Here is a 13,013-nt window from a genome sequence, read left to right on the forward strand (position 1 = left end):
AGTGCTGGTAAGGATGTGGAGAAAAAGGAACCCTCATGCACTGTTGGTGGGAATGAAAAGTGGTGTAGCTACTGTGGAAGACAGTATGACGGTCCCTCAAAAAATTAAAAATAGAACTACCATGTAACCCTGTAATTCCTATTGCTGAGTGTTTACCCAACAAAAATAACAACACTAATCTGAAAAGATATATGCACCCCTATGTTTATTGTAGCATTATTTACAATAGTGAAACTATCAAAACAGCCCTAGTGTCCATCAATAGATGAATAGATAAATATGTGGTATATATACACAATGGAATATTACTCAGCCATAAAAAAGAATGAAATCTTTCTATTTGCAACAACATGGAAGGCTCTAGAGTATTGTGTCAGTCAGAGAAAGACAAATACCATTTGATTTAACTCCTATGTGGAATTTGAGACACAAAACAAAGAAAAAAGAGACAAAGCAAAAAATAAACTCTTACCTATAGAGAACAAACTGATGGCTATCAGAATGAAGGTGGGTGGGGGGGGATGGGTGAAATAGGTAAGGATTAAGAGTACACTTGTGATGAGGACTGAGTAATGTGTGGAACTATTGAATCATTATATTGTACACGTGAAACTAATATAACATTGTATGGTAACTACACTGGAGTTAAAATATTAAAAAATTAACCAGTAATCAATTTAATTAATTGATATTATCCAGATAAAATATGATTTTTAAACATTTTCTTTGTTGGCTTTTGGAGATTTTAGTTCCCAAACTAGTTCTCAAACTAGTAAGATAACAAATATTTCTATTTGACCAAATGTCTCTTCTAAACTGGAATTGTATATTAGAGATAAGAGATATTTGTAATTAAAATAAAGGAGAAATAAATGTGACATTTTGGCCCATACATCAAAAGAGGATATCACACAATCTCAAGAGTAGCCTATATTTATATGTATCAATCTTAGCTATTCTTATGGAATTCTAAGATGTCAAGATTATCTTTGATCATCCCGCTGGAAAATGAAAGACTGTAACTGATACTGGGCCAAGATATTTATTAACTGGAAGAATCATTTGAGTTCATACAAACATCCCCTTTTAATATAATAATGATACATAACATGATATAAAGTTGGTGGGGGAGAGGTTTATCTTCTTAAAGAAGAAAAACTTCGGCCCCGGCAGAGAAGCTGAGGTCATCACTGAATTTTGAAGTATTTTAAGTGGATACAAAACTGTTTCAGCAATGCAGACAATTAAGTGTGTTGTTGTGGGCGATGGTGCCGTTGGTAAAACATGTCTCCTGATATTCTACACAACAAACAAATTTCCATCTGAGTATGTACCGACTGTTTTTGACAACTATGCAGTCACAGTTATGATTGGTGGAGAGCCATATACTCTTGGACTTTTTGATACTGCAGGGCAAGAGGATTATGACAGATTACGACCGCTGAGTTATCCACAAACAGATGTATTTCTAGTCTGTTTTTCAGTCGTCTCTCCATCCTCATTTGAAAATGTGAAGGAAAAGTGTGTTCCTGAGATAACTCACCATTGTCCAAAGACTCCTTTCTTGCTTGTTGGGACCCAAATTGATCTCCGAGATGACCCCTCTACGATTGAGAAACTTGCCAAGAACAAACAGAAGCCTATCACTCCAGAGACTGCTGAAAAGCTGGCCTGTGACCTGAAGGCGGTCAAGTATGTGGAGTGTTCTGCACTCACACAGAAAGGCCTAAAGAATGTATTTGACGAAGCAATATTGGCTGCCCTGGAGCCTCCCGAACCGAAGAAGAGCCGCAGGTGTGTGCTGCTATGAACATGTCTCCAGAGCCCTTTCCGCACAGCTGGTGTCAGCATCATACTAAAAGCAATGTTAAATCAAACTAAAGATTAAAGATTAAAATTCATTTTTGCAAAAAAAAAAAAAAAAAAAAAAAAGAAGAAAAACTTCCAGCTGAGGAAAGGGAGCAATGTAAATTTAAAAGTTTCACCTGAAGAATCTCCTTTAACTTAGAATTCTGAGACTCGAATTACATGTATTTTAGATCACTTGATATTATCCCACAGATCACTAGGCTCTCTCATTTTTTCATCAGTGGTTTTTTTTTTTTTTTTCTGTGTGTTTTTATTATATCAGGTTCCTTGGTCATTTCTTCCATGGTGTCTAATTTGTTATTAACCCCATCCAAGTAAACTTTAAACTACTGTTTAAAGTAGTTGGCTGGATGGCTCTTCAGTTAAGCATCCAACTCTTGATTTCAGTTCAGGTCATGATCTCAGGGTCATGAGATTGAGCCCTACGTGGGGCTCTGCTCTAGGCATGGAACCCACTTGAGATTCTCTCTCTCTCTCCCTCTGACTCTCCTACTCACGTGCTCTCACCCTCTCTCTCTCTCCCCTCTTAAATAAACTACTATATTTTTCATATCTAGAAATGCCTTTTGGTTCTTTGCTACATCTTCCATTTCTTTTCTCATTATGGCCTTGTGTGATTTTGCATTCTTGAGAAGTCGTGAATAGGTATAATATCTGTTATAATGTTCCCAATCTACTAATTGCATCATCCCTGTCATTTCTGAGACTGTTTCTACAACTGATTTCTGTCCTTGTTAAAAGTCCCATTTTTCTCTCTTCTTTGTTGTCTGGTAAGTTTTGCTAGGATGGGAGGTGTTCTGTGTTTTACTTTATTAAATGTTATATTTATGTTATTTTTCTTTAAAGGGTATCTGATTTCTTCTGGCAAGCAATTACTTATTTATGAGTGAACTTGCTTGTTCCTAAGTTCATTCACGGCAGGGCTAAATCACCTTTATGCAAGAGGTAATCTAGCTCACTTCTCCGGTGTGGATCTTCTGGAATCTCTTATAAATGTTCCATTACTAGGTGAGTTCTCTCCACTCTGTCGGGAGAAGATCCAAATTATTCTCAGCTCTGTGTGATGCTAGAGTTCTCTGATACTCTACTCTTTCCTCAGAGGGTGTTGTTTTCTGGCCCTATGAGGTTTTATCCTGTGCACATGAAGTCTGGTATCAAAGACTTGAAGGTCTTGTGTGCAGATTTCTGGAATTCTCTCTCTTCATAGCTTCCTCCTCTTGGACACTCTGTACTTCACATTCTAATGGCTTAGCCTCCCCCATTCCAAATTTTTATCTTCAACCAAAGATATCTGGCTTCTGTTACAGTTTTCTTTCCCTGCACAACTATCCAGAAATTCCCTCCTGATAGAACAATCACCTCAATTGTATATCTTTTTTCAAGGTTCACAGCCATGTACTGCCTGTTGTCTGGTATCTGAAAATATAAGAAGTAGAAAGTTGTAGATAATGTGCTATCATTTTATTAAGAAAGTGACACATACTGTGTGTGTGTGTGTGTGTGTGTGTGTGTGCTTTTGTATTACAAAATTTAGTGAAAATATAACATTTTACTTTTTAAAAAGTTATCTGGATCTCTGATTCCAGCCATAAAAGAGAAATAGGACCTAGAATTATCCTCTCAGTATAAATCACTAGAAAACTAGAATAAAAAATGGTCACGTAGAATAGTCTACTGTCCTTTTTATGGCTGCATGGTAGGTACTCTATTTAGTGGATATATCAGAGTTTATTAAACCAGTTCCTGATAGATGAATGCTTGAGTGGTTTTTAATTTTTTTTTTGCTATTGTAAATATTACCAAAATGAACAACCTTGTAAAGATGTCTTTCACAATTTTACCAGTGTATATTTGAAATATGGTTTTAGAAGTGGGATTGCTGGCTTGAAGGCTACGTGCATATATAATTTTGCTAGTTATTGACAACTTTTCCTCTGCAGGTATTTTATCATTTTTTTATTCCCACCAGAAATGAACAAATGTCCATTTTCTTATAGTGTGTTGTCAGACTTCTGGCTTTTTGCCAACATCTTAGGTGAAAAGTGGACTATTAGTGTAATTTTAATTTGTATTTCTCATTATGAATTATTTCTCACTGAACATCTTTTTATATGAGTTAAGGACACCTGTACTTCCATCTTTATGAATCACCTATGACTTCCCATAGCTCATTTTTTATAGGTTTATCTCTTCTTTATTTTTAGAAATTCATTTTATGAGATCTGAATCAGCTGTAGATATTTTTCTCAGTTTGTTATTTGTCTGTCTAGTTTGCTTGTGATATCTTTTCCCATGTAAATATTTTTTATTTCTATATTATCAAGTTTATCTATTTTTTCCTTTCTTGCTTTTGGATTTTGAGTCATGGTCCTGAGAGTTTTTCTTGCTCCTAGGTTGAAAAGAATGTACCCACAAATTTACTGAGTACTCATATAGCTTCGTTTTTTATAATTAAATCTCATCGCCATTTGGAATTTTTCTTGGTGTATGGTGTGGAGAATGAATCCAATTTTATCTTTTCCATATGGCTTTGCAGTTATTCCAACATGACTTTTTAAAGTCCTTCTTTTGCAATCGTCTAAAAGGCTGTTTTTATCTTATGTTAAATTTTCATATGTAATTGAATCTATTTCAGATTTTCTATTCTGTCTCATTGATTTATTTATTCATGAACCAGCACTATTAATTTTAGAGATCTTACATCTTTAATGATTACAGTGTTCAAAAAAAAAAAAGTTGTGACAAAGTCACAGGTACCGTTGCAGTGGAGTGACTTAGACTGTAACTCCTGGCCTTTGAGGCCTATTGGTTTCTGTATTTTTGAGCCTGGGCCCCAGCCTTGCTATGATGCCTTTGAGCCCTAATATCTTTGCAAAAAAATTTATTTTTAGTTTTGGTAGTCAAAACTGGTTTCTGTTGCTGATACAAAAACTCTTACTGTGGCCCTGTATATCTATTTTTCATGAGTTATTTATCTAAATTAAAGGGATGCCTTTAAGAGTAAGAATTTTAGTCAAAGTTGGGAGTGGGGAGAAGAAGGTAAGATTCTGACACTCTGGAGATGGGTGGATCAGGGCAGCATGGGGCAATTTTAAATAGAGGAGGCTTTGGTGTTCCTTTCACAAAATGTAGCAAGAACCATTTCTTTATATTAAAATCACCTTAACTTCCTAGGGCATAAAGAGAAATGAAAATGTTGGGAAGGATGCTTTTAGAAGAAGTGTATCAAAGAAAAAAATCATTCCCACTAGAGGAGACGTGAGAAGCATCAAGATCACTGCTCCTTCTCTAGTCAAGGGCTGGACTATTGTAGAAGTGTCTCCACTTCCTTTTGTGGTTAGCTGCAGGCCCAGATGTCGACATCAGAGAGTTTTCTTTTTAAAATATAGATTGGATCCTATTACTCCTCTGCTCTAAATCCTTGAATGTCTCTTTTTCTTAGAGGATGAAGTTAAATTTATCTTTCATCAAGATGCTTCAAAATCTGGCCTCAGCCTTGGTTTCCAAACTTGTTTTTTAACAACCACCGCATCAAACATGCACTATAGTAGTAGTAATAAGAGTAATTTTAGGGGCGCCTGGGTGGCTCAGTGGGTTAAAGCCTCTGCCTACGGCTCAGGTCATGGTCCCAGAGTTCGAGCCCCTCAACGGGCTCTCTGCTCAGCAGGGAGCCTGCTTCCTCCCCTCTCTCTGCCTGCCTCTCTGCCTATTTGTATTCTCTGTCTGTGAAATTAATGAATAAAATCTTAAAAAGAAAAAAGAGTAATTTTAAAGTAACAAGAGGTAGTAATGTTGGTGATTGTCTAGCTATCAACACAAGCAGCATTCACCCCTGTTGGCTTTAGCCTCAGATCATTCCCCAGGATTTCACTCTCCCTGGCTTCTGGTGAAAGAGCTTGAACACATAACTACTATGCACAACTTCCAGAATAACAAGTAAAAATGGTCTTTTGACATGATATTTTAACTTCAAATTAGACAAATAGACTGCTTCAACTTCTCATTGCCCTTCCTCTAAACTTTTTGCAGCTATGAAATGAAATGGTTGCATGTCTTCACACCAGAGCCAAAAAAAAAAAAAAAAAAAGGCAAGCTGTTTGGTATTTTCTGAAGTGATGATCTTATGCCTTCATTAATAAGGAGCTGTGGGTAATAGCATAGGCTCTGGATTGAAACCCTGGTTTGTTACTCACTCCTTGTTTGACATTCAGTAACCTTTTCCCTCTGGGCTTCTGCTGCATGGGAGACTGGAGATATGCATATAAAGCAGTCAGTGTGGTGTTGGGCACTTACTTTTTCAACTAGAAAAGTCCCTAAGACACATTTGACCATGTTATGACTAGACAATGAACTTAGCATCTGTTACAGTGGTAGTAACTGACTTGTGTAAGAAAATGAGCCAATCAATTTACAGAGTTTGCCACAGTTTCAATTCTATAAGTTGCATCTCCAAAATGTTTTAACCTGTTTTGATCCTTCATATTTCTGGGAATTACTTGTCGAATCTCAGCCTTGGAGTCTGGGGCTTCAGTTGAGATTCATACCCACTATTTTTAGTATGATTACCTTATAATTGGTGGTGTGTTTTTCCTGGTTCTCTCTTTTTTTGTGATGTTAGTGCCACCATCACTGATGATCCATACCTGGATCCAAACTCGTTAAAAGTTACAAAATGGGGGGCACCTGGGTGGCTCAGTGACTTAAGCCTCCGCCTTCAGCCCGGGTCATGATCTCAGGGTCCTGGGATCGAGCTCCCGCCATCTGGTTCTCTGCTCAGCCGGGAGCCTGCTTCTGCCTCTCTCTCTGCCTGCCTCTCTGCCTACTTGTGATCTCTCTCTTTCTGTGTCAAATAAATAAACAAAATCTTTAAAAAAGAAAAAAAGAGAAAAGTTGCAAAATGGTGATATTGTAACTACCTCAGACTTTTCTTATGTATGTTTGCTAGAATATTTCTATAAAGAGAAAGTTCCCCCATGTACTATTTTGTTACCCGGTGGTATTTTTGTTCTTTACACATTTCAATTTAGTATAGGAACTGGTATTTTGACTGAATACTTAAAAACAACACATTAGAGCTTCAAAGGATTTTCAGTTTAATCTAATTCAACACTTGATTTTATGGGTGAGGAAACAGACCCAAAGAGGTTAAATTAGTTTTCCAATTTCTAAAAGCTCATTAGTAGTTATCAGAGTCAATAGGAAACAAGATAATTTGAGGTGGATTTATTTGCAAAAAGACTAATGACAAAGGTGTGGAAGAGGTATAAAGGAAGTTTCAAAGGATTGTGCTGAAATTTGGGGCTGAAGTCTTCAGAGTTATCATCATTTCTACGTACCAGAGGACAAGGTGAGGGACAGTTTTAAGGCCCTGTAGGAAAGTGGATCCTGTAGGATCTGCCCCTTGAGAAGAGCAGTGACTTCCTGTTGAGGAACAAAGTTAGCCTGAGATGACTCATAAAGTCCCAATCCCCTTCCTCCCTCACATCCCCTACCTGGCCATTGATCAACCCTGAGTGATAAAAAGAAAGCAAGGAAGCCCATTGATTTAATTCATACAGATTAGCCTCCCAAAGCAGAGACTAGGGGGATATGAATGGAGAGAGATCTGGAAGAGAGACTCAGGAACAGATGGCAAAGTCAGGATTCGGTTCATATTCTTTTCCTCCTCTACCATTATACCATGCATTCAAATATTTGACTACATGCACACGTCTTATATTTGTAGAAATAATCCATGGTCCAGGATCATGTTATCTTCCTGTAGAATAACTTTTGTTGGTTGAAGGTCTGGAATTACCTTAAGCCTATTTCAGGGTTTGAGAATTTTTTTCTGGGTTACTCAGATACCTGGAGAAAGGGCGCTATCCATGTAAGGGTCATTTCACTTTTATTTCGCTCCTACTTTTTGATTATATCTTCCTCACTTTTGTCCTTCCAGGTGTTATCAAAAATGTAGCTTAGCCTTTCAGCTGTGTAATTCAGACTCTCAGAAACTGCCAGGCCCAAAGCAGCTCCAACTGTGAAAACACCCTCCAGATCCCTGGCCTCTCTTCCAAAATCTGGTCAGCTAGTTCCTCATTATCTCATTAGTGCCTCAATGCCTTTTTTTTTTTTTTTTTAAGATTTTATTCATTTGACAGAGATTTTTTTAAAAAATATATATCTTTTTTTTTTTTTAAGATTTTATTCATTAGACAGTAGGCAGAGAGGCAGGCAGAGAGAGAGAGCGAGCTGAGTGAAGAGCCCGATGCGGGGCTTGATCCCAAGATCCTAAGATCATGACCTGAGCCAAAGGCAGAGGCTTTAATCCACTGAGCCACCCAGGCACCCCTCAATGCCTTTATTTTAAATTTCAAATTTTGTCTAGCATTCTTAGGCTTATTCAGGGAGAAGGAAAGACCTAATCTGTCATAATCAGAAGCAGAAATCTCTCCCTTGTATTTCTCTAGCTCTTTATTAGGAAAATTCTTTACTCTATCTGTAGGTGTTCTCAAAGGTGTCCCAAGACCTGTCTCTGAGTGGAAGAGGACTAGACTCTGAGTGAGAATATGATTCTGACCAGTACACTTCAGTTTTGCTGCCATGCCTTTTAAAAGTGGAAAGAGGTCATAGTCTTCATGATATTATGCTGCTATTATTCAGTGACTGTGATTTAATTCTTGTCAAAGGCTTCTAGGGAAGCCTGCTGTTTATGATAGGATCTAAGCAGTATGTTACCTATTTCCTTGGGTTCCTTCTTTCCTCCATGCAGAATACTAAGTTATGAGCTTACAGTGAATTACATAATACCCTCAATTCCCTGCATTATTAAGGTAATATAACCAGAATGTATTGCATCTGATTTATATTATTTTAGATTCCTCTGAAATGCTTTCATTGAACTAATATTCAATATTATGTTCTTAGTGTCTAAAAATTTTAAATATAAACTTGAAAAACATAATATTTTACAAATCCACATTCAATTCTAATGTATTGCTTAATGTATTCTATATCAGATTCTATAATAAAGTCTTTATAGAATTCCATGCCAGGACAAGACTTGACTCTTTGTATGAATATATGTACTCTTATGTATTTTCTTTTTATTTTGGCAGCCAAAATACATGGAACTAAATTTAGCAATAATTAAACTATTAATTCATCCCAGGCACTTGATACTTCTTTACTGGTTTCCTTATTGATTTCTGATAATTTGAATGATATTTACATTACTACATATAAAACATTATGTTGTTTTGTCTGTAGCCTTAAATACTTTTTGGAATTAAGAATATATTGTATTCCCATTTATCTTATCTGAGGAGACAGAGAAAGGCAGACTTGTCACCTAAAGCAAAAGCAGGAGATCCTTGTCCATTTCAGGCTTAAAATTCACCATTTTACCTTTTCAAGAACAAACAATGCCCCAAGATAGGCAATGATTTTTCCCTGTTGACCACTACCATATTAGATGTCCTTTTGGATTAGAAAAATTGCTCCTTCTTTACAGACAAATTGCAAAGGCATAACTTCTAAGCAGGTCAATTAGAAAAAGGCTTTCATTCCTCTAGGACACACTAAGCCAGGTTTGGCAAGCTAAGACAGGCTGGGTCTCAGCTCTCCACCTGTCCTCTGCCTCCACAGAGGCCCCACATCTGAGCTGAGCCATCTGAATTTAGGTGTATGTGAGTGTTGATCAGCTGTAAAAATGGAAATTTCACATGGCTCAATCTAATACATGGCATTTAAGTTTCATTAGCTAAACCAGCCATTCAGGTAGTAAGAAAGCCTTAGCACCATCTAGAATCCATCATATTGCACTGGGGGTTTGGGTGATCTTTAAAGTTACTACCCCAATTCAAAGTGAAACAAAGCAAACAAAATAAAACAAAAATAAAAATTGTGTGTATGAAAAAATGGCTCTGAAAAGATCTGGAAGGGGTCAAAGTTGAAATGATCTAAAAAGTTATAGGTTTTAGAAAATAGTTTTATATATAATCTCATATCTTATTTGTGTAGCAAAATGCAATTTGAGAGTTTAGGCATTTTAGTTTTCCACACCTGGTCCTAATGAATTTCCAGAATGTATTGTTTGGGGCCAGGATGGGGCAGAGGCTTATGGACTGCCACAAGAGTTTGGAGGTTTGACAAGTTGTTGGAAATAATAGTGTGTATCTATTAGGAGCCTGTCAATATTTCACTCCAGTATGATAGCTGATTCACTAAATATCTACTTTCCTAACGAGATCAAGTCCTAAAGCAGACAGAGAGCATATAGATCCCAGCTGACATAATTTCCTTACGATAAATTTACTTCTATCATTTTACACGCCTTTAGAAAAAGCTAATGTCACTTGCTTCGTTGAGGATATGGTTGTGTAGCTACTAGGTGTTTTTCTCACTATTATTTCCTTCCTTCTTTTAACTCTACTATTCAACTGCTTTATCCTTCCTCTTCTTCCAAACTTGAATTTGCATTAATAATTTGCATTATTCTGCTTTATTTACAGAATTCATTAATCTCGGTTCCCATCTCTGAGATAGGAAGTCCAAAGCCGTTACCTTACTTCGCTGCAATTTTCACCGGTTTTCCCAATTAGAGCATGTTGAAGAAGTTCTGCGAGAACTTACACATGTTTTTGCTCCCCAAAGAAGTAGATCTCTTCCTTTTCATCGCTCTTAAGCAATCCAGGTATTCCCCCCTCCCCCAACGTAGTGCATTTTGAAAGAATCCAATGTCTCTTAATTTCCTCCTTTCATCCGGTGGATGATGCTTTGCGGAGTGGGGTATAGACCCCTTATTCTGTGTCCAGAAAGCATATTGAGCGTGGGGAGGGGTACTTTATAAGAACCTAAGTGAGAATGCGAAGTCATTCAGAAGTTGCAACCAATCAATTACTCATTAATGTTAACATAGCCACTGGAATTTTCTAAATGGAAAGTAGCAGAGGCCGCCCTGATAAATGACGCCAGCCACTTCCCGAGCGCCGCGGTCGGGAATCGATCGTGGTTCAGTTCGGTCCCCAGCTGCGGCGCGCTAGTGGAAGTCCTTTGGCTTTGCGCAATGCTTGCGTCCCCGCTCAGCCGCAGCGCCTCCGCGCTGCTCCGTACCAGACTGCGCGCAAGGCTAGCCCGGCAGGCGACGGAGGGGGGCGCCCTGGCCACGGGTACCGCAGCAAAAGCTCCCAAAGCCCAGAGCGTTCTCAGAAGAGACTTTTTCTCTTTCATTCTTTTTTTTTTTTTTTTTTTTTGCGCCAAGCCGCCCTCGTTTGCGCTCCGGGCTTTGGCTGACTCCGAGTCGTCTTAGGTGGAGCCCGGTGGGTGACGGCGGAGAACCCCGGCCCGGCGCCGCGCTCTGGGCCCAGCCGACGTCCCGGAGCCGCGGCGCCGTCGGTTTCGTCCCGGCTGGAGCTTCCCAGCAGGCCCTCCTCCGGGGCGGGCCCTGACTCTCGTGGCCGCGACGAGTGGGCGGCCGAAGCCAGTGGCCCACCGAGCGAGCGGCTGCGGGGAGCGGCGAGACTGCAGCGGCGAGGCCGGCGCTGGGACTAAGCCGCCGCGGCGCGCTCTGGCGAGAAACGAGGCCAGGGGAGGAGGAGGAGGAGGAAATAGAGCAGATGAAGGGGAGCTGCCGCCGAGGAGGGAGGCGGGTCCTTTCGGCTGCTGCTGTTCCGGGACGCAGCCCGGGGAGCCTGCCCGCCCGAGAGGTGCTGGCCAGGTAGCTGCCAACCCAGCGGGCACCCTCCCCGTCCCCTCCCAGCGCCCGGCACGGAAGACTCCGGGGCCGTGCTCCGGTGGTCAGGGCGCACCGCACCCCGAGCGCGGCGCCCTTGAGCTGCACGGCGGCGCACGTTTGCGAGGCGACTTGTCTGCGGGCCAAGAGAAGGAAGCGCTGTCCCTTCCCGCGCAACCTGGCGTCCCCACCCCTTGTACTCTACACCCTGCCTCGGACAAGCGGCGCGGCCACGGAGACGCAGAGGAGGGGTGAGCCGCCGCCGGGCAGCGGCGTCCCTTCGGGGGAGAGGGCGCCTGACAGGAGGCGGCGGCGCGGCGCAGAGGGCGCGACGCGCGATGGCAGCTGCTTAGCCCGGCGCGCGCGGAGCAGCCCGGAGCTGTGGCTGGCCAGACGGTGCGGCTGGGCGGGGGACGTCGCCGCAGCCCGGCCGGGAGAGATGAGCGCCGAAGCGGGCGAGGGCATCACTTTCTCGGTGCCACCCTTCGCCGAGGGTGGAAGCTGCCGGAGGGGAGGAGCGGCGGTGGCAGCCGAGGACGAAGAGAGCCAGCTACCGCCGCCGGGCAGCTTCTGGAACGTAGAGACTGCCGCCGCCCCTGGCACCGGTTGTCCCGCCGCCACCTCTGGGAGCAGCGCCACCCGGTGCCGGGGCAACTCTAGTAGCGGAGGCGGCCGACGGACCACGGTGGCATATGTTATCAACGAAGCGAGCCAGGGGCAGCTGGTGGTGGCCGAGAGCGAGGCCCTGCAGAGCCTGCGGGAGGCGTGTGAGACGGTGGGCGCCACCCTGGAGACCCTGCATTTTGGTAAACTGGACTTTGGAGAAACCACCGTGCTGGACCGTTTTTACAATGCAGGTGCGTGTGCAACCCCTTCCCCATCCTCCACGGTCAGGGGCCACGTTTTCCCTGGACGCCGCAGGGGGGGCAGATGTTTTTCTAGGCAGCAAGCGTGCTTCCTACTTCTTTACTTCTTGCCCCCACCTTAGGGGCAGCGAGCGGCGCTGCGTGACTGCTCCTGGCGCTCGCTGCTCCTGGGAAAGAGTGGGTGCTGGTGCAAGATCCTATGTGTATTTGTGCTAGACCGACTGACTCACCCACACCCACCGGCCGCGCTGGAGCCATGGGTCTGTGTGGTCCTCATAAAGAACTTTTCAGATGAGCAGTGCGAGATAGTGCCCCAATCAGCCTTTGTCCATTTGGTGTCTTGGTTTCTCTTCTGTTAGGTTTGGCGCATGTTTTCCTTCTATATATACCTGTGACTGTGTTAGATGACGCTTTCATTTTTTTCTCCGTGTAGTTTTGGGAGTACCAGAACCACGCAGCCGGTCCCTCGCGGAGTAGATCTATATGAATTTGCATGCTATGTCGTGATCTTACTTGAACATGTTTAGTGGCTTGGATGTCCCAGTCTTACCGTTTTGAACTTCCAC

The 13,013-nt window shown here is 41.8% G+C and overlaps 2 protein-coding genes across 4 annotated transcripts in view; both read left to right on the plus strand.

Annotated features, from left to right (window-relative positions):
- Window positions 1-1,164: 1,164 nt before the first annotated feature.
- Window positions 1,165-1,900, plus strand: LOC116588415 (cell division control protein 42 homolog). The gene has a single exon (XM_032339408.1). It carries the CDS (start codon window positions 1,235-1,237, stop codon window positions 1,808-1,810), a length of 576 nt encoding a protein of 191 aa, XP_032195299.1. The 5' UTR covers window positions 1,165-1,234; the 3' UTR covers window positions 1,811-1,900.
- A 9,783-nt stretch (window positions 1,901-11,683) lies between these two features.
- MAP3K5 (mitogen-activated protein kinase kinase kinase 5) overlaps window positions 11,684-13,013 on the plus strand; it is a 201,201-nt gene continuing 199,871 nt past the window's right edge. For 2 of the 3 annotated variants that reach the window (XR_004284933.1, XM_032339411.1), the window contains exon 1: window positions 11,906-12,438. Coding sequence is in view for 2 of the 3 variants with exons in the window: in XM_032339411.1 (XP_032195302.1) it covers window positions 12,021-12,438 (418 nt within the window). In the remaining variant the exon portion in view is untranslated. Of the gene's footprint in view, window positions 12,439-13,013 lie in introns of all 3 variants that reach the window. The other variant, XM_032339409.1, reaches the window with a different exon arrangement.

This window comes from Mustela erminea, chromosome 4 (assembly GCF_009829155.1).
Source record: "Mustela erminea isolate mMusErm1 chromosome 4, mMusErm1.Pri, whole genome shotgun sequence".
NCBI classification, from domain to species: domain Eukaryota; kingdom Metazoa; phylum Chordata; class Mammalia; order Carnivora; family Mustelidae; genus Mustela; species Mustela erminea.